Source organism: Vulpes lagopus, chromosome 6 (genome assembly GCF_018345385.1).
Source record: "Vulpes lagopus strain Blue_001 chromosome 6, ASM1834538v1, whole genome shotgun sequence".
Classification (NCBI taxonomy): domain Eukaryota; kingdom Metazoa; phylum Chordata; class Mammalia; order Carnivora; family Canidae; genus Vulpes; species Vulpes lagopus.
This window is the reverse complement of record NC_054829.1, coordinates 73334124-73355621: the sequence shown is the minus strand read 5'-3', so window position 1 is coordinate 73355621 and position 21498 is coordinate 73334124. Positions and strand designations below refer to the sequence as shown.

The 21498-nt window shown below is 42.1% G+C and overlaps 1 protein-coding gene across 2 annotated transcripts in view; it reads left to right on the top strand.

Annotated features, from left to right (window-relative positions):
• Window positions 1-21498, top strand: part of NLRP3 (NLR family pyrin domain containing 3) — a 66430-nt gene that overhangs the window by 1677 nt on the left and 43255 nt on the right. Inside the window, exons 3-7 of one of the 2 annotated variants that reach the window (XM_041757943.1) lie at window positions 2303-2401; window positions 2886-4659; window positions 6756-6929; window positions 8930-9100; window positions 10440-10610. In XM_041757943.1, coding sequence (XP_041613877.1) covers window positions 2303-2401; window positions 2886-4659; window positions 6756-6929; window positions 8930-9100; window positions 10440-10610 — 2389 coding nt within the window. The remainder of the gene's footprint in view (window positions 1-2302; window positions 2402-2885; window positions 4660-6755; window positions 6930-8929; window positions 9101-10439; window positions 10611-21498) is intronic. The other variant, XM_041757944.1, reaches the window with a different exon arrangement.

Genomic DNA, 21498 nt, shown 5'->3' with positions numbered 1-21498 from the left:
CTGATGGGTGTGAGGGGATATCTTGGTGTGGTTTTGATTTGCATTTCCCTATCGACTAGTGATATTGAATGACGTTTCATGTGCTTTTTCACCATTTGTCTATCTTTGGAGAAATGTCCACTCAACTTTTTTCCATATTTCAGCTGGGTTATTTGTTTGTTTGCTTTGTTGTTGTTGTTGACTTATAAGGGTTCTTTATATGTCTTGGATACTAACACTTTATCATATATATGATTTGCAAATATTCCTCCCATTCCATGCTATTCTTTGATGCAATGAAGTTAGTATTTTGTTTTTTAAAATAATTCCTTTTATCATCTTGGCTTTATTCTGCCTTCCTCTTGTAAGAGGGCCATGAGAAGTTGGAGGAAAGCAGTTTGCTATTTTTTTAACCTCCTTTAAAAACTGAATTTAGGGCTTATTTACCCCTAGGACCTGTGGACATGTTGGGGGTGAAGTTTTTTGCTTTCTGGCTTGGTGTTCTGATCAAGGGAAGAGCGCAAGCAAAGGCTCAGAGGAATCTAGAAAAAAACAGGATGATACGGTTGAGCTAGTGGGAAATGGGAATAAAAATGAATCAGCAGATCAGGAGAAGCACAGCGAGTGGGACAGCAATAAGGGCACAATGAGGGAGAGAAAATGATATGCCAGCATGAGGCAGGGGTGCATAGCAGCAGGATGTTATAAACAAATTGCATATAATAACAGAATTGTAATTGTGTCAGTAATTATATGCTCACTAACCCAATTAAAGTATAATGATCACAGCTACACAAGTCATTCATTAGGTAGTTTTTATGGATTTTGGTCATTCCTCATAAAAACTCTATGAGACTGGCTTTTTTTTTTGTAGGCTCTACACCTCAACAGAGGGCTTGAACTCACAACCCCTAGATCAAGAGTTGTATACTTTACCAACTGCACCAGCCACACACCTTGAGGCGTTCGAAAGAACTTTCAATTTCATTACTCAATGAAATACTTTAGTCACAAAAAGACAAATGCCTTAAGACGTCATTTGTAAGAGGTACTAGAGCAGATAAATTTGTAAAGACAGGAAGTGGTAGCCAGGAGCTGTAGGCAGTGGGGATTGGGGAGTTGTTTAATGGATGTTGAGTTTTAGTTTTACAAATAAGAGATAATTCTGGAGATTGACCAACAAAGCGAAGTGAGCCTGAAAGAGGTTCTGGTTGCCCAAGGCTCTGTTTCAGTCAGAGCCCAGGCATGAATTCAACGCTGGATGTGTCTTTGGCTAGAACCTGGCTCTTCATCTCTATGTGCTACCTTGGCTTCTTGGGCTGTGAGATAGAAGAATGGTATCTGGGGTTAGAAGCTTTTTTTTTTTTTTTTTTTTCCCGAGGGGGACCAGGTTGTAGGGTTAGGCTTCAGATATGAATTAAGTCATGGTTTTGGTTTGAGTTACTGTTCAGATTTTGTTTTGTGATCAAGTTGCCAATAGCATTTGCATTCAGAATAAGTAGACACCTGCCAGGAATCTTTTATTTTGCTCTTGGGATCATGCTCATCTAAAGTTATCTCCCAAATATTTCCCCTGGTGCTTAGCACTTGTTCTGTTGTGCCTGTATTTCTCCAATGAAGTGCCTCTTTGGGATGTGTAATTTCGTGACTGTTTAGGTCTATGAATGTCAAATGTAGATGCATGTTGGAGCTTTCAAAATATAATGGTGCTGGTCCCTACCTCAGATAGAATGAAAAATAATCATTGGCAGTGGATTTTTTTTTTAAAGCTTCCTAGGTGAATCTCAAGTCAGGGATTCACTTTTAGACAAAACAGCTTGATAATTCTCAGTCTTGAAGACCCAGAATGTGGGTATGATTAATTTCAGGCATTTGGGGGCAAGGGAGGACGATCCTGTTGTCTCATAGCCTCTTGGGGGTATTTAGACATTTAGCGTGGGAGTGGCCTCAAAACAAGGACACCAGGGGAAGTTTGTCAAAGACAAACAAGGGTAAGAGAAACGTTGCCTGTCTCATGTGTTTGCTGATTGATTTCTTGGCTTGGGAGAGATCCTGAGACTGGATACAGTGGGGGCACAATGCTAGGTGGGTGAGTGACACCCATTGCTTTGAAAGTAGGAGTGCATGAGTGCCATGAACTGGATGTTCAACTGTACCCCTGTCATCTGCAACCCTGAGCTATGTTTTTGTTTGGGAGATGTCTGAGATAGGTAACTGCACTGTGCCATGTGCTGAGTACTGAGTCTCAATTACATCACCTTAGTCAGGAGTCCTGGTTTTTAACTTTGTATTTCTCCCTCCTCCCTGCCTTTTTTTCCCCCAGATAATTCACATCTGGAATGCCGAGAAGAAAGCCTTGAAGAGGAGTGGATGGGTTTATTGGGGTACCTATCCAGAATCTCTATTTGTAAAAAAAAGAAAGGTAAACAGTGGGGTTAGTGCTTCCTATTGGGTTTGGAAATCCAGTTTTGAAAGCTTGGTCATTCTGTATGTTCCTGCTCCTTGGGGAGCAAAGGCCCATTTCAGGAAATCCACTTTAGCTGAAGAAACAAACCAGTGTTCACATGGCTCCTTGCAGTCCCAGAACCAAGGGGAGGTGATTGAGTGTCTCAGGTTCTAAAAGGTATGCGCTGCAGACTACCTAGAGGAATAAGACTGAATAAAAAGGATTTTCTGGCAGGTAACAGGGCCTCTGGTACTTTGCTGTTCTTCTGCTCAACTGTGTATTTTGTTGAAGATTTTGACGGCCTAGATTTTCTGGGACGGTCCATACCCACACAGTGAAGAGAGTCTGCACCTCCTTTTTCTTAATTCTGGTCATCATTCCCTATGGACCACAGACCATTGTCAATAGCTCATATGTGCTTGGAGTTCTCCCAAAGTTTATCTTTCTGTCTTTGCCCCAGATTACTGCAAGAAGTACAAAAAACACGTGAGGAGCAGATTCCAGTGTATTAAAGACAGGAATGCCCGTTTGGGTGAGACTGTGAACCTCAACAAACGCTACACTAGGCTGCGTCTCGTCAAGGAACACCAGAGCCAGCAGGAGAGGGAGCATGAGCTCCTGGCCATTGGCAGGACTTCAGCCAAGACGCTGGATAGCCCCATGAGTTCCCTGAATGTGGAATTGCTGTTTGAGCCTGATGACCAACACTTGGAGCCCGTTCACACAGTGGTATTCCAGGGATCGGCAGGCATTGGGAAAACTATACTGGCCAGGAAGATCATGTTGGACTGGGCGTCAGACAAAATTTACCAAGACAGGTTTGACTACTTGTTTTATATCCACTGTCGGGAGGTGAGCCTCGGGACACGGAGGAGCCTGGGGGACCTGATTGTCAGCTGCTGCCCTGACCCAAACCCACCCATATGTAAGATTGTGAGCAAGCCTTCCAGGATTCTCTTCCTTATGGATGGCTTCGATGAGCTGCAGGGTGCCTTTGATGAGCATACAGAGGCTCTCTGCACAAACTGGCAGAAGGTGGAGCGGGGAGACATTCTCCTGAGCAGCCTTATCAGGAAGAGGCTGCTTCCTGAGGCCTCTTTACTCATCACCACAAGACCTGTGGCTCTGGAGAAACTGCAGCATTTGCTGGACCGTCCCCGTCATGTGGAGATCCTGGGTTTCTCAGAGGCCAAAAGAAAGGAATATTTCTTCAAGTATTTCTCAGATGAGCAACAAGCCACAGAAGCTTTCAGGCTGATTCAGGAGAATGAGATCCTCTTTACCATGTGCTTTATCCCCTTGGTCTGCTGGATTGTGTGCACTGGGTTGAAGCAGCAAATGGACAGTGGCAAGAATCTTGCCCAGACATCCAAGACTACCACTTCAGTGTATATCTTCTTCCTCTCCAGTTTGTTGCAATCCCACAGAGAGACCCAGAAGCACCAAGTCTCTGCCAGCCTCCGGGGTCTCTGCTCGTTGGCAGCAGATGGAATCTGGAACCAGAAAATCCTGTTTGATGAGTGTGACCTTAGGAATCATGGCCTTCAGAAGGCAGATGTGTCTGCTTTCTTGAGAATGAACCTATTCCAAAAGGAAGTGGACTGTGAGAAATTCTACAGCTTCATCCACATGACTTTCCAGGAGTTCTTTGCTGCCATGTACTACCTTCTGGAAGAGGAGGAACAGGGAAGGATGAGGAACCTGCCATGGAGTAGTTCCAAGCTTCCCAACCGAGATGTGAAGGTTCTTCTTGAAAACTATGGCAAATTTGAAAAGGGGTATCTGATTTTTGTTGTTCGTTTCCTCTTTGGCCTTGTAAACCAGGAGAGAACCTCCTACTTGGAGAAAAAATTGAGTTGCAAGATCTCTCAACAAATCAGACTGGAGCTGCTCAAATGGATTGAAGAGAAAGCCAAGGCCAAGAATCTGCAGATCCAGCCCAGCCAGCTGGAGTTGTTCTACTGTTTGTATGAGATGCAAGAGGAGGATTTTGTGCGAAAGGCCATGGGCCATTTTCCCAAAATCGAGATCAGTCTTTCCACCAGAATGGACCATGTGGTTTCTTCCTTTTGTATTGAGAACTGTTGCAGGGTGGAATCACTTTCCCTGAGGCTGCTTCATAACTCCCCAAAGGAGGAAGAGGAGGAGGAGGAAGAGGAGAATGAGAAGGAAATGCAACACTGTGATGTGGATCACTGTGTCCCCCTAGATCCTCATACCACCTATGCTTATCGGTAAGGAGATTTGGCTTCCGGCAGGTGTAGAATAGTAGTGCTGGTCTCCATCTTCTAGCCACCTTTCTCTGGGCACTTGCTGTCTCTCCCTGCTTCTCAACTGTCTTTAAAATGTGGCTGCCACAGCTACATAATAATGCCACCACCACTCATTTCTACCAGACACCTTCAATGACAGAGGTTGACTAGTACGGGAAAGGAAAGTGGACAAATGGGTGAGGAAAAAGGCAATGAAGAAAATAAACAAATGATTGGTGGATGGCAACTCAGTGCAAGGTATTCTGTGGGGTAGAGAGTTGAATAAAAATGTTGTAAACTCAAATTGCTTGTAATCTACTTGGTAGATTACATACTGAATACTAGTGCTTAGTATTCAGTTAATACCCAAGGAGCAAAACAACCCCAGTGACTCTCAGGAGCACAGAAGACAGAAGGCCTTTAGTGCTGGGTGCTGAAGGGAGGCTTCTCAGAGGAGTGAGGTTTGAGCCTGCCTTGAAGGTTTGGTAGGATATGGGTGAGTGCAGGAGAAGGTAAGGGGATTTTGGCAGTGGGGTCTGGTGTCTGAGGAACAGATTAGGCAGGACACTATGGGGAGGGACATGGTTTCATTGGAAGTTATAATGAGGGAAAATTGAGGGTAACAGAGCTGGGAAGGAGAGGGTGATTTTAAGTCCCACATTATGTTTATAACCAGGAAGTCACCAACAGCACCCTCTTCAGGGTCTGTTCATCAATATTGTAGGAGATCAGAAGCCAGTTGCTGTGTCTGAACAGCAAAACAGTTCAGTTGCTTGACCTCTGAAGTCCCTGCTTGGGAACTGCCACAGCTATGGTGGGAAGGTGGATGCTCTGTGAATGCTTGGGTTTAACCTGCCTAGAAAACACTTGACATGAGACAAAATTAAGGAGAAAGGGGACTGGTCCTTCCACCAGGGATCATGACTTTTCAACTCCCTCTCTCATGCTTGGCACTGCTACCAGGACAACCTTTTTATTTATCATTCAGTCATCAAGGACCACCTGCTAGAGCTTCAGCATTAGCTAAGACCTGGCCCTGCTCACAGCAACTTAAGGTTCAGTTGTGGAGACAGTTGGAAAACAAAGATGGACAGTAGAGAGAGATGGACTATGGCAAGAACATCTATAGGATGTACCAGAAACGCCTGGTGGGAAGCCCTTGACCAGCTGGCCTCTGAGAGACGGAGCATGAGAAACCCAAGTGTGGGCAAAGGGTGGCTTGAACAGAGGGAATAGTGGGTTCAGAGGGCAGAGGTGGTGAAGCAGGGTGTGTCCCTATAATGGCAAATAGTTTAGGGTAGCTGTAGAGGGTGAGAAAGAGAAAGTGAGGGAAGGAAGCATATCTGCTCTATAGGGCCCTAAAAACTATGCTGAGGAGAAACCTGACCAAGATCACACAGAGCTGTGAAGAAGGCTTGCAGAGACTCAGACTAAAACTCCTGATGAAGCCTGACACTCATCTCATTAGATGATAGTTACCTTCCTCTGAGGGCAAGAGCTTGCTTTGTGTGTTCCAGAACCTTCTAAAGACCAGCAGCATTGGGCATCCATCCCATGCTTGTTAGAAGTGCAAAGCTGCATGTCTAATTCTAGACACACAAAGTCAGAATCTGCATTTTAAAAAGAGCTGCACATTGGAACCACTGCAAGTCTTAAGAATATTGATGTATGTGGTCCCATCTCAGAGATTCTGATATTAGTCTCATGGTGTCACCTGGCCTAGGGATTTTTGGCAGCATAGCTAATGCTATTATGCAGCCCGTGTGAGAACTGGTCTCTGGGTCACTTAGCAGAGTGACCAAGGCCATGGGCAGGACAGCTGACTGATGAGAGAGGGAAGAGAAAGACACCTGGGGGAGGCTCTGGAGGGTGTGCAAAGGCAGCAAGTCACAGACTCATGCTATTTCCATAATAGAGTGTGCAGGATAGTCTTACCAGGCCACCCCCTCCCCTCCCACCCCTGGCCTTTGTTATTCCTCAGTAGGCCATTTGTGGTTCTGTGAGTCAGCTCTTAATCCTCAGGAGGTCTTTGTCTGAACTGATTTTTCTTTTCTTTCTTCCTTGTTTACAATTTCTAGGTTGGTGAATTGCCAGGTCACTGTCAGCCTTTGGCAGGGTCTCTTCTCAGTCCTGAGCAGTAATTCACTGAGCCTCACTGAACTGAATCTCAGTGACAATGCCCTGGGGGACCAAGGGGTAAATGTGTTATGTGAAATGCTCCAGCATCCTGGCTGTAATATTCGGAGATTGTGGTAAGAACCTGTGTGTGTGTGTGTGTGTGTGTGTGTGTGCGATCACCTGTTGCATGTATTTATGAGTGAGACAGAGAGAGGAAGACCCCAGATCAGTGGTTTATTAGTTTTCTAGGGCTGCTATATAACAAAGTACCACAAACCAAGAGCCTCAAACAATAGAAATTCATTATTTCATAGTCCTGGTGGCTGGATGTTCAAGATGAAGGTGTCATCAGGGCTGGTTTCTTCTGAGGCCTTTCTTTCTGACTTGTAGATGATGGTCTTCTTCCTGTGTCTTCACATGGTCTCTGTGTTCATGTTGGCTCTCCTCAAGGATACCAGTTGTGTTGGATTGGGGCCTGTCCTGATGACCTCATTTAAAGCCTGATTTCCAAATAAAGTCACAATTCTGAAATCCTAGGGATTAAGACTTCAACATATGATTTTTTTTTGGAGAGGTGGACACAGTTCAGTCCATAACAAGTGAGAAGGAAGAATGGATCAGAGGCCAGTTGTTTGGGAAGTTTCAAATGGGGAAGAAGGTAGGGGAAGTGAAAGGCCTGTGTTGGTGATACAACGAAAAGCACATGACCTTCATGATCTTCCATTTCCTCACTGGTCATCCTCATAGATGAGAATTGGAGAGTTTTGTCGTATACAATGGCTGCTTGGGCTGGACCTCATGAAAATATTTTGTATAAGGGCACTTGGATGGCTCAGTGGTTGAGCATCTGCCTTTGGCTGAGGTCGTGATCCTGGGGTCCTGAGATCAAGTCCCGCATTGGGCTCTCTGTAGGGAGCCTGCTTCTTTCTCTGCCTGTGACTCTGACTCTCCCTCTGTGTCTTATTTAAGCATCTAATCACACTAGGGCACCCACCAGGGCATTTAGGTAAGGGAATGGTATAATGCAGGGTAAATTACAAATTCTTTTCTTACCTTCAAGGCTCTGGCTGGTTTTGGCTCTTTACTTGCCTCTCTGTCTCCATCCCACACCAGTCTCCTCAACTGCCCTGGTGGGTGCCCCTGTGTGATTCCAGAGAGGGAGACACAATGAGGGAGACATGGGTGATTCTGAGATATTTTGGAGGTAACCAGGGGTTTAGTTACGCATTTACTTCTGGTTGGTGTGAAGATAGTAGCAGAAAGGAAGATTGTTATTTATTTATTTATTTATTTATTTATTTATTTATTTATTTGACAGAGAGAGAGAGAGAGAAAGAGAGAGAGAGAGATCACAAGCAGGGGGAGAGGCAGAGGGAGAGGGAGAAGCAGGTTCCCCACTGAGCAGGGAGCCCAACACGGACTCCATTCCAGGATCCTGGGATGGTGATCCAGCTTCACTGATGGAGCCACCCAGGTACCCCTGGAAGATTGTTTAACAGGCTCTAGGATGATGAATTATTCACCTAGAAAGGAGAATGTTGTTCTTGCTCCTCTGACAGGGACACAAAGTGTTGTTATTGGTGGTGATGGTGATAATGGTGTGTGTGTGTGTGTGTGTGTGTGTATGTGTGTGTGTGTGTGTGTGTCGTTGTAAAACAAGTCAAGAACTAGAGATTCCTGCTGTTTCAGTGTAGGTGGGGGGCTGGTAATTGATCTTTAAACAGAACAATGGGAACAGGATTGACAAAGAGAAGTAGATGGGTAAAACCCTAGAGAGACAATATCCACCTGAGGGATTTTCACAGTGAGGAATGTGTGATGACGAGGTGGAACACACAGGTTCACCACCTTTTCCATTTTTAAGACAGGGACATGCCATGTACACATTGGAGAGCTGACCATTATTTACATAGAGAGTTCACTGAGCCTGGGAACCAAAGTCACACTAAAACTCAGGCTGCATACAGGCATTCTGATAGGATCACACTTTCACGTAACTTTCATTAAAATTTTCCTTTTGTAATGTGAGAATGCAAATGCCCCTGTTTGGTGCTGAAAACAAGCACAGATCAGAAGGCAGTGACAGAGAAACAGCCTGTGTTCTGATGTTTCTGCTTCTGTGCTTGGCATGAAGGTTGGGGCAGTGCTGCCTTTCCTATCGGTGCTGCTTCAACATCTCCTCGGTCCTGAGCAACAACCAGAAGCTGGAGGAATTGGATCTCAGCCACAACGCCCTGGGAGACTTTGGAATTAGACTTCTTTGTGTGGGGCTGAAGCATCTGTTCTGCAATCTGAACAAGCTTTGGTGAGTCTGAACTATTTTCCTTCACAAAGCGTGAGCTGTGGCTTCGATGAGTCATGATGGGCTACAGTTTTCGCATGAGAATGGCCATCACTGTTCAGAAGATTTCCAGATGTTGATCAATAATTCAGTCAGTTATGTTTATTGTGGGAAGAGCCACATACTAAGCCTTAGGGAGGGAACTTAAAGAATCAAATCATGCTCGCTTTTAAGGTATTTACAGTCTAGCTAAGAAAGTAAAACCAGTGTGATGCATTGCTCTGGAAGAATTTTGGGAGTTGATGACAAGTTCTTGGTCTCCATGCTAAGCAAGAAGAGAGGTGCTAACACAATACAGACACCTGGTATTTTATGCAGCCTTTCATTTACTGCTTCTGGGAGACTTGAATTTTGAAGAAGAGAAAACACTTGAAAATGGTAGTGACGATTCACACCCATTAGGAGGACTGTTATAAAACAAAACCAAACCACAAGGGTAGATGAGCATGTGGAGAAATTGGAACTATAACGCATTGCTGATGGGAATGTAAAGGGTATGGCCAGTGTGGGAAATAGAATGTCAGTTCCTCAGAAACATGACCCAGCAATTTTACTTCTGGGTACATATAAAGAGAGTGAAGTCAGGCACCCAAATGTGTATTTGCACATCTGTGTCAACAGCAGCATTATTTACAATAGCCAGAAAGTGGAAATACCTCAAATATCCATTGATGAATAAATGTGGGCGGGATTGCGGTTGGGAGTCAGGGAATGTGGTACAGACATGCATCCATCCTTAACAGGAATTTGGACACATCCTGCAATGTGGATGAACCTGAAAGACATTAAACTAATTAAAATAAGCCATACATAGAAGAGCAGATATGTACAATCTCACTCACAGGAAGCACCTAAAATAGTCAAATTCACAGAGACAAGTGGTAGAATAGTGGGTCCCAGGGGCTGGGGGAGGGAGGTATGGGGAGTTAGTGTTTAGTGGACACTGATTTCCAGTTTGGGAAAGATGAAAAACTTCTGGAGATGGATGGGGGTCACAGTTACACAGAGAAGACACTTAAATGCTCATGAACTGTACACTTAAATTGGGTTGCAATGGTGAATGTTATGCCATGTATATTTTACACTATATGGATTAGTGCAGGGACCCGAAGAGATGTAGATTGGGCATGGGCTGGAAGGTGTTTCCTTGGTATTATGCCAAAGGAAAGGAAATAGAAAGTTTGAGTAGTTTGGATGTGCTTCCCACGTGCGGACTGGACTAGAGGCAGTGTCAGAGCCAGCGCTTCCGCGATTCACAGCTGAGATGAGGGAAGTGAATGACACTCTGCCATCTCTGTGGAAGGTTGGTCAGTTGCTGTCTCACACCAGCATGTTGTGAGGACCTTGCATCTGTGCTGAGCACCAACCAGTCCCTGACCAGACTCTACCTTGGGGAAAATGCCCTGGAAGATGCAGGAGTTGGAGTTCTATGTGAAAAAGCAAAGCACCCACAATGTAAACTTCAGAGACTGGGGTAAGTCATTGTGGGTGTCTCAGTGGAGAAGCAAACACCCCCTCCTTAGGGATGTAATGGGAAACACGATGGGGTTTGCTCTGTGAAAGTTGGTCAGATGGAATGGAGGGTAGAGAACTGAGGAGCCAGTATGTGAGGTGGTTGCAGGTGCTAGATACTACTTTCTACTGTAAGGTATTTATGACCCCGAACTGGAGATTCTTAGTTGAAGGAAACTGTAGGGGTTGTTGAGCCCAGGCCCCCACTTGCTCCTCAGACACTCACACGGATAGTTACTGGCTTCACATGTGAACACTTCGAAGCACACCAGTCATTGCTGCCCAGTGAAGCCACAGCAGGAGGACAGAGTTGTGTCTATGCAGCACCTTCTTTAGTTTCTGGGGTTGGTCCTTGTTTCACCCCCCAGGGCTCTGCTGAGAGATGTTGATCTCAATTCCCCAGAGACCACACTCAAACTCTAGGCTTCTCCTCTCTTGCCTGGACGTCTCTGAATTCTGAAGAAGGATGCGGCTTCCCAGCTTCGCCTATGTAGTCATGCTGTCCCAGGAAGGGCTGCTCTGTTCATGTCCCTCTGAGAAGTATACTGCCAAGACCTGAGCCTGATACTCCTAAAGATATGTGGTGGTTTTTTCACCCCCTGTGGCAGGGCACTGTGTTGTCACAGGGGGCCCTGTGGTTTCCTTGTTCTTCTGGCAGGCACATTGCATCACAACATCATATTGGAATTCTGTAGTAAATAATAATGTGAAATTCTGGCGTGTTTCCTTCCTTCCTTCCTTCCTTCCTTCCTTCCTTCCTTCCTTCCTTCCTTCCTTCCTTCCTTCCTTCCTTCCCTCCTTCCTTCCTTCCTTTCATTATTTTTAAAATATTTATCTATTTATTTGAGAGAGACAGAGAGAGCGAGCATGAGCAAGGTGCCAGCCATGGGGCTCCATCCCAGAACCCTGGGATCATGACCTAAGCCAAAGGCAGATGCTTCACTGACTGAGCACCCCAGCACCCCTCTGGCATGTTTTCTAACACTAACAACCAAATCTCTACAGAACCCAACTGCGTGTCTCACATGTCAGTTCAGATCTGACACTATATACTCAGAGTTGGCGCAGACCCCACGGGTCAAGAGCCTAGTCCTGTGTGCTCCCCATGCTGGCAATGTCAGATACCAATGCAGGTAGTGGGCACAGTTCACTTGCACATCTCTCTGACTCAGCTATGAACTGGGGACTTCCGCAATCCCCTCTCAGGTTTGAAAATTTGCTAGAACAGCTCACAGAAATCAGAGAAACACAACTTACATTTATTATAAAATATATTATAAAGAATGTAAATAAACAGCCAGATGAAGAGTCATATAGGCTAAGATCTGGAGCGCAGGGACTCTGTCCCCATGTAGTTGTGGTGGGCCACACTCCCAGCACACAGATGCTTTCTTCAACCTAGAAGGTCTCTGAATCTCATTATTCAGAGTTCACAGAGTTTAATCTCTGGCCTTCCTCCTTTCTCCTTCCTTGAGTTTGGTGGGTGGGGCTGAAGGTTCCAATTCGCTAATCACTTGGTCATTCTGGTGACCAGCCCCATCCTAAGGGCATCTATGGGTCTCACCTTCAGTCACCCCATTAGTATAAACTCAGGTGTGCTCAGAGGGGGCTCCTTTGAGTTGCAAAAGAGACTGCTCCACTTTGGACATTCCAAAGGTGTTAGAAGCCCTGTGCCAGAAACTGCATATATACATAGTTCTGCAAACCAAACTGCAAACTATACATATTTCTCATTACGACACAAAAATAACAACTGATAATCATGTACCTAAACATGATCTTCATATGGGTTATCTCAGCTGGCCTCATAAAGATTATGCCAAGTAGATATCAGTGTCTCCAACTTCAATAGGAAAAAATAAGGCTAAGAGAGCATAAGACATTTGCCCAAGGACACCCAGATCGGAGGCAGTGGAGCATGTGCAAACACAGCCCAGTGCAGTGCACTGCCTCATGATGTCGGGTCTGTCTAGGGGGCTTCCACGTCCTGCTTCGTCAACCTGCATGGGCCTCACCGTCAGCTCTGCTAGGTGTCCTCTTACCTTTCTTTTGATGAATTGTTTAGGCATTTTTGAATTGTGGTTCTGTCAATGTTATCTATCTACAATGTTATCTATCTACAACAAGCAAACCGTAAATGTCTTTGTTCCCATTACTGATATGAATACAAATCCACGTCAGCACCAAGACATAATAGAGCAGGGAGGGTCTTCACTGAGAAATAATCCCTTAATTCATCCTTACAAGCCACATGTGGTTACACACTGTGTTATCCTTCCACCTGTCCCATCAACCCACCCACACATGTCACTGTGCCTCTGTCCTCAAAGAACACTGTATCCAACACCTCCACATCCTCTCAGCATGATTCAACCTCAGCAATTTGGCTTCTGCAACTCTTGGTTTGTTCAAAGGCGTCCTTGGGCCTCTTTACTTGTGAGCACTCTGGGGGTTTGCCTGTAGGTGCCGACAGTAGCAGTGAGTGAGGCAGACCAAGAGTCACTGCTTACAGGGGGCAGTGCACCCCAGACAGCAGGCAAACAATGTGTAATACATCTATGGGGTATCATAAAACCTGGAGTTGATGGTGAGGGCTGCTTTCTTGGCCAGGTGGGCAGCAAATGTCTCCCGAGTGGCCTAGGATCAGGTACTAACTGCAGGGGAATTGTGAGCTCTGAAGGAGCCTGGGGAAAAGGAATATTCCAGGGAAAAAAGAGAAGTGGAGAGACCCAGAGCACAGACTCTCAGAGGGCCCTCAGTGGTTCCGGTTCTTTTTTTTTTTTTTTTTATTTGTTTTTCCCATTTTTTTTTTTTTTTTGGGAGTGGTTCCGGTTCTGACTTGAGCAGCCTCCCCAGTCTTTACTTAACATCTGTTGCTTTTCATTTACTCATCACCTTCCTCTTGTTTTTGGAGAATTACTCAGTCTTTCCTGCTATTTCTACAGCTTCTGCTTCTCTGGGTCCTGCACTGACTTCTCTTCCTGTGGTATGGGGATTTCACCGCTGGTTTTCTTTTCTTACTGATGTGTGTACCCTCTCTGGGACCACTCCTGTGCCCCTTAGCTTCAAAAACAATGTGGATAGAGATAGCTCTGAAAACAAGTCTTAAACCCATATATAATTCATTAGCTTTTCTTTTCTTTCTTTCTTCTTCTTCTTTTTTTAAAATAGATTTAGATGTCTTGGAGCAGTTTTAGATTCACAGCAGGATGGGGAGGAAAGTATGGGAATTTCTACATACTCTTTCCCCACTCATGCATAGATTCCCCTGTCATCAGCATCACTGAACAGGGTGATACTTTCGTTATAATTGAGGAGTTGATGATACATCATAATCACACAAAGTGCAGTTTACATTGGAATTCACTGTTGCTTATGCACATCGTGTGAGTTTGGATCAGTGTATGACCGCATGTATCTACTACTGTAGTAATACAGAAAGTAGTTTCCCTCCCCCTTTTCTTTTTCCTTACCACTTTGGATTCCTTTTTTTTTCTTTTTTGTCTGATTGATTGCTACAACTAGGATTTCCAGAACTATGTTGAATAAAAGTTGTGAGAGTGGACATTCTTGTCTTGTTCCTGACCTTAGAAGAAAAATTTTTAGTTTTTCACCATTGAATATGATGTTATCTGTGGGTTTTTCACATAAGGCTTTTATTATGTTGAGGTATGTTCCCTACAAACCCATATTGTTGGGAGTTTTTATCATGAATGGATGTTGTATTTTGTTAAGTGATTTTTCTGCATGTATTGAGATGATCCTATGGTTTTTGTCCTTTCTCTTAGTAATGTGATGTATCACATTGATGGGTTTGCAAATATTGAAGTACTCTTGCACCTCTGAATAAATACTACTTGACCATGATGAATGATGTTTTAATGTATTGTTGAATATTTTGTTGAGAATTTTTTCATCTATGTTCATCAGTGATATTGGCCTAAGCTTCTCTCTTTCTCTCTCTCTCTTTTTTTTTTTTTTTTGGTAGTGTATTTTTCTGGTTTTGGTATCAGGGTAATGAATGAATCTGGAAGTTTTGTAATAGTTTGAGAATAGGTATTAATGTTTCTTTAAATGTTTGGTAGAATTCACCTGTGTCTGGACCTGGGCTTTGTTGGTAATTTTTTGATTACTGACAAAATTTCATTAATTGATCTTTTCATATTTTCTATTTCTTCCTGATTCAATTTTGGAGAAGTATGTTTCTAAGAATTTATCCATTTCTTATAGGTTGTCCAACTTGTTGGCATATACATTTTCATAAAATTCTCTTATCTTTATTTGTGCTTCTGTGATGTTAATTGTTATTTCTTCTCCTTCATATCTGATTTTATTTATCTGACTCCTCTTTATTTCTTGGTAAGTCTGGCTAAGGGTTTATCAATTTTCTTTATAGTTTCAAAGAACCAGCTCCTGATTTCAATGATCCTTTCCATTGTTTCTTTAGTCTCTATTTAATTTACTCATGTGCTGATCTTTATTATTTCCTTATTTCTACTAGTTTTGGCTTTGTTAGTTCATCTTTTTTTGCTCTTTCAGGTGTTAGGTTAGGCAGTTTATTTGAGATTTTTCTTGTTTCTTGAGGTAAGTGTGTATTGGCAGTAAGCTTTCTCTTGGAACAGCTTTTACTGCATACCAAAGATTTTGGGTTGTTGTATTTCCATCTGCGTTTGTCTCCATGTTTTTAAAAATTTCCTCTTTGATTTTATGTATGACCCATTAGTTGTTTAGGAGAATGTTGTTTAACCCCCATGTATTGATGTTCTTCCCAGATTTTTTCTTGTAATTCATTTCTAGTTTCATACTGTTGTGGTCAGAACAGATGCTTGATCTAACTTCAAGCTTCCTGAATTTATTGAAACCTGTCTTGTAGAGAATGTTTTCTATGTATTTGAAAGAATGTATATTCTGCTGTTTCTGGATAGAATGTTCTGTATATATCCATTAGGTCCGCCTGGTCCAATGTATTGTTCAAAGTCACTGTTTTCTCATTGATTTCTGTGTGGATGATCCATCCATTAATGTAATTGGGGTGTTAAAATCCCCTATTATTGTATCACTGTCATTTTCTCCCTCTATGTCTGTTAATAACAGCATTGCATTTTAGGTATTCCTATGTTGGGCGCATAGATATTGACAATAATTGTGTCCTATAATTAGATTACTCCCTTTATCATTATATAGTGCCTTTCTTTGTCTGTTGTTATAACTTCGCTTTAAAGTTTATTTTGCCAGATATAAGTATTCCTTCCCTGGCTTTTTTTTTTTCTTTTTCTATTTCCATGGTATATGTTTTTCCATCCTTTCACTTTTTGTCTGTAGATATCTTTAGGTCTGAAGTGATTCTCTTGCAGGCAGCATATTAGATGAGTCTATTTCGTTTTATTCATTCAGTCAACCTATGTCTTTTGATTGGAGTGTAGTCCTTTTACATTTAAAGTAGTTATTGGTGGGACGCTGGGTGCCTCAGTGGTAGAGCATCTGCCTTTGGCCCAGAGCGTGATCCTGGAGTCTCGGGATCTAGTCCCACATCGGGCTCCCCTCAAGGAGCCTGCTTCTCCCTCTGTCTATATTTCTGCCTCTCTCTCTGTGTGCCTCTCATGAATAAATAAATAAAATCTTAAAAAAGAAAGTAGTTATTGGTTAGCATGTATTTACTTCCATTTTGTTAATCTGGTTAACAACATTTTGTTTTCTGGTTGTTTTTGTAGTTCATTTCTTGTCCTCTTGCTCTCTTCCCTTGTGGTTTGATAGCATACTTTAGTGTTATGCTTGAATTAATTCCTCTTTATTTCTTGTGTATTTATTATAGGTTTTTTATTTGTGGTTATCATGTGGTTCATATATAGCATTTTATGTATATAGCAGTTTATATTAAGTTTTTGGTTGCTTGAATTTGAACACATTCTAAAAGCACTATATTTTTACTCTGCATGTGATATGTATAGGATGTCATATTTTATCTCTATTCTTTCTTGTGTGTCTCTTGACTGGTGTTTGTAGATGTAATTGATTTTACTGCTTTGGATTTTAACCTCCATACTGTCTTTATAAGTGATTAATCTACTTCTTTACTGAATATTTGTTTTTATCTGTGACTATTTCCCTTTTAAAATTTTCTTATTTCTAGTTATGGGTTTTTCTTTCCACTGAAAGCATCCTCTTTAACATTTCTCATAAGGTTGGTGTAATGGTGATGGACACCTTTAACTTTTATTCATCTGGGAAATACTGTATCTGTCCTATTCTGAATGATAATCTTGCCAAGTAGACTGTTACTGGTTACAGAGTTTTCCTTTCCAGCATTTTGGATGTATCATGCCACTATCTTCTGGTCTGCAATGCTTTTGCTAAAAAAATGTAAAATTCTTTTGATCATACCTAAAAAATTTTTTAGTTTAAATTCAATTTGACAACATATACTATTACACCCAGTACTTATCTTATCTTAATGCTTGTCACCCATTACCACACTACCCCATCAACGTCCCTCCAAAACTCTCAGGTTCTTTCCTAGAGTTCGGAGACTCTCATGGTTTGTCTACCTCTGTAATTTTTTGCCACTCAGTTTCCCTCCTTACCCTTATAGTCCCTCTCACTATTTATTATATTCCCTTATATTCACTCATAAGTGAAACCATATGATGATTGTCCTTCTCCGATTGACTTACTTCATTCAGGATCATAACCTCCAGTTCCATCCACATCAAAGCAAATGGTGGGTATTCATCCTTTTTTTTTATAATAAATTTATTTTTTATTGGTGTTCAATTTGCCAACATACAGAACAATACCCACTGCTCATCCCATCAAGTGCCCCCCACAGTGCCTGTCACCCATTCACCCCCACCTCGCAACCCTCCTCCCCTTCCGCCACCCCTAGTTCATTTCCTAGAGTTAGGAGTCTTTATGTTCTGTCTCCCTTCCTGATATTTCCCACACATTTCTTCTCCCTTCCCTTATATTCCCTTTCACTATTATTTATATTCCCCAAATGAATGAGACCATATAATGTTTGTCCTTCTCCGATTGACTCATTTCACTCAGCATAATACTCTCCAGTTCCATCCACGTCGAAGCAAATGGTGGGTATTTGTCGTTTCTAATGGCTGAGTAATATTCCATTGTATACATAAACTACATCTTCTCCATCCATTCATCTTTTGATGGACACCGAGGCTCCTTCCATAGTTTGGCTATTGTGGACATTGCTGCTAGAAACATTGGGGTGCAGGTGTCCCGGCGTTTCATAGCATCTGAATCTTTGGGGTAAATCCCCAGCAGTGCAATTGCTGGGTCCTGTGGCAGATCTATTTTTAACTCTTTGAGGAACCTCCACACAGTTTTCCAGAGTGGCTGCACCAGTTCACATTCCCACCAACAGTGTAAGAGGGTTCCCTTTTCTCCACATCCTCTCCAACATTTGTTGTTTCCTGCCTTGTTAATTTTCCCCATTCTCACTGGTGTGAGGTGGTATCTCATTGTGGTTTTGATTTGTATTTCCCTGATGGCAAGTGATACAGAGCATTTTCTCATGTGCATGTTGGCCATGTCTATGTCATCCTCTGTGAGATTTCTGTTCATGTCTTTTGCCCATTTCATGATTGGATTGTTTGTTTCTTTGCTGTTGAGTTTAATACGTTCTTTATAGATCTTAGAAACTAGCCCTTTATCTGATACGTTGTTTGCAAATATCTTCTCCCATTCTGCAGGTTGTCTTTGAGTTTTGTTGACTGTATCCTTTGCTGTGCAAAAGCTTCTTATCTTGATGAAGTCCCAATAGTTCGTTTTCTCTTTTGTTTCTTTTGCCTTCGTGGATGTATCTTGCAAGAAGTTACTGTGGCCGAGTTCAAAAAGGGTGTTGCCTGTGTTCTCCTCTAGGATTTTGATGGACTCTTGTCTCACATTTAGATCTTTCATCCATTTTGAGTTTCTCTTTGTGTATGGTGCAAGAGAGTGGTCTAGTTTCCTTCTTCTGCATGTGGATGTCCAATTTTCCCAGCACCATTTATTGAAGAGACTGTTTTTCTTTTTCTTTTTTTTTTTTTTGAAGAGACTGTTTTTCTTCCAGTGGATACTCTTTCCTGCTTTGTCAAATCTTAGTTGACCATAAAGTTGAGGGTCCACTCCTGGATTCTCTATTCTGTTCCATTGATCTATGTGTCTGTTTTTGTGCCAGGACCACACTGTCTTGATGACCACAGCTTCATAGTACAACCTGAAATTTGGCATTGTGATGCCCCAGCTATGGTTTTCTTTTTTAAAATTCCCCTGGCTATTTGGGATCTTTTCTGATTCCACACAAATCTTAAAATTCTTCTAACTCTCTGAAGAAAGTCCATGGTATTTTGATAGGGATTGGATTAAACTATAAATTGCCCTGGGTAACATTGACATTTTCACAATATTAATTCTGTCAACCAATGGGCATGGAATATTTTTCCATCTCTTTGTGTCTTCCTCAATTTCTTTCAGAAGTTTTCTGTAGTTTTTTGGGTATAGATCCTTTAACTCTTTGGTTAGGTTTATTCCTAAGTATCTTATGCTTTTGGGTGCAATTGTAAATGGGATTGACCCCTTGATTTCTCTTTCTTCAGTCTCATTGTTAGTGTATAGAAATGCCCCTGACTTTTGGGCATTGATTTTGTGTCCAGCCACACTGCCAAATAGATGTATGAGTTCTAGCAATCTTGGGGTGGAGTCTTTTGGGTTTTCTATATTCAGTATCATGTCATCTGTGAAGAGGGAGTTTGACTTCTTTGCCAACTTGAATGCCTTTTATTTCTCTTTGTTGTCTGATTACTGAGGCTAGGACTTCTAGTACTATGTTGAACAGCAGAGGTGAGAATGGACATCCCTGTCGTGTTCCTGATCTTAGGGGAAAGGCTCTCAGGTTTTCCCCCATTGAGAATGATTTTTCCTGTGGACTTTTCCTGGATGGCTCTTAAGATGCTGAGGAATGTTCCCTCTATTCCTACACTCGGAAGAGTTTTGATCAGGAATGGTTTTGATCAGGATGCTGTATTTTGTGAAATGCTTTCTCTGCATCTCTTGAGAGGATCATATGGTTCTTGTCGTTTCTTTTTTTGGTGTGATTTATCACACTGATTGTTTTATCAATGTAGAACCAGCCTGGCATCCCAGGGATAAATCCTCCTTGCTCATGATGATTAATCTTCTTAATGTATTGTTGGAATCTATTGGCTAGTATCTTGGTGAGAACTTTTGCAACCATGTTCATCAGGGATATTGGTCTGTAATTCACCTTTTTGTCTGGTTTTGGGATCAGGGTAATGCTGGTCACATAGAAAGAGTTTGGAAGTTTTTCTTCCATTTCCATCCTTTGAAACACTTTTGTAGAATAGGTATTATTTCTTCTTTAAATGTTTGATAGAATTCCCCTGGGAAGCCATCTCTCTCTGGACTAGTTTCTTGGGAGATTTCTCATTGCTGCTTCCATTTCCTTGATGGTTGTTCATCTGCTCAGATTTTCTATTACTTCCTGTTTCAGTTTTGGTAATTTGTAGGTTTCCAGTAACACATCCATTTCTTCCAGATTGCCTAATTTGTTGGCGTATAGTTGCTCATAATGCGTTTTAAAAATCATTTTTATTTATTTGGGATTGTTTATGATCTCTCCTCTTTCATTCATGATATTATTAATTTGTGTGTTTTCTCTTTTCTTTTAAATAAGTCGGGCAAGGGGTTTCTCTATCTTATTAATTCTATCAAAGAACCAGCTCATGATTTTGTTGATCTGTTTACAGTTCTTCTGGTCTCTATTTCATTGAGTTCTGCTCGAATCTTTATTATTTCTCTTCTTCTGCTTGGTTTAGTCTATACTTGCTTTTCTTTCTCCAGCTCCTTTACGTGCAAGGTTAGCTTGTGTATTTGAGATCCCTCCACCCCCGTTTTTTGAGGGAGGCTTGTACTGCAATGTATTTCCCTCTTCAGACCACCTTTGCTGTATCCCAGAGATTTTTATCAGTTGTGCCTTCATTTTCTTAGTTTGAATGAATCTTCTTAATTCTTCTTTAATTTTATATTTGACCCATTCATCCTTATCAGGATGCTCTTTACCTCCATGTGTTTGAGTTTCTTCCAAATTTCTTCTTGTGACTGAGTTCTAGTTTCAAAGCATTGTAGTCTGAAAATATGCAGGGGACAACCCCAGTCTTTTGGTACTGGTTGAGACCTGATTTATGACCCAGCATGTGGTCTATTCTGGAGATGGTTCCATAGGCACTTGAGAAGAATGTGCATTCACTTGTGCTTGGATGGAAAGTTCTGTATATATCTGTTAAATACATTTGGTCCAGTATATCATTTAAGGCCTTTGTTTCTTCGGTGATGTTCTGCTTAGAGGATCTGTCTTTTGCTGCAAATGCCATGTTGATGTCTCTTACTATCGATGTATTACTATGTAAATATCTCTTTATGTTGGTTATTAATTGATTGATATACATGGCAGCTCCCACATTAGGGGCATCAGTATTCATAATTGTTGTGTCTTCTTGTCGCATATACCCATTAAGTATGATATAGAGTCACTCGCCATCCCTTATTAGAAAATGTAATGTATCTGATATGAGGATTTCTACCCATGCTTTTTTTTATATAAATTTATTTTTCATTGGTGTTCAATTTGCAGACATATAGAATAAGACCAAGTGCTTATCCCATCAAGTGCCCCCCTCAGTGCCCATCACCCAGTACCCCCCCCCCACCTCCTGTTCCACACCCCTTAGTTCCTTTCCCAGACTTTGGAGTTTCCCATGTTCTGTCTCCTTTCTGATATTTCGTACTCATTTTTTCTCCTTTCCCCTTTATTCCATTTCACTATTCTTTAT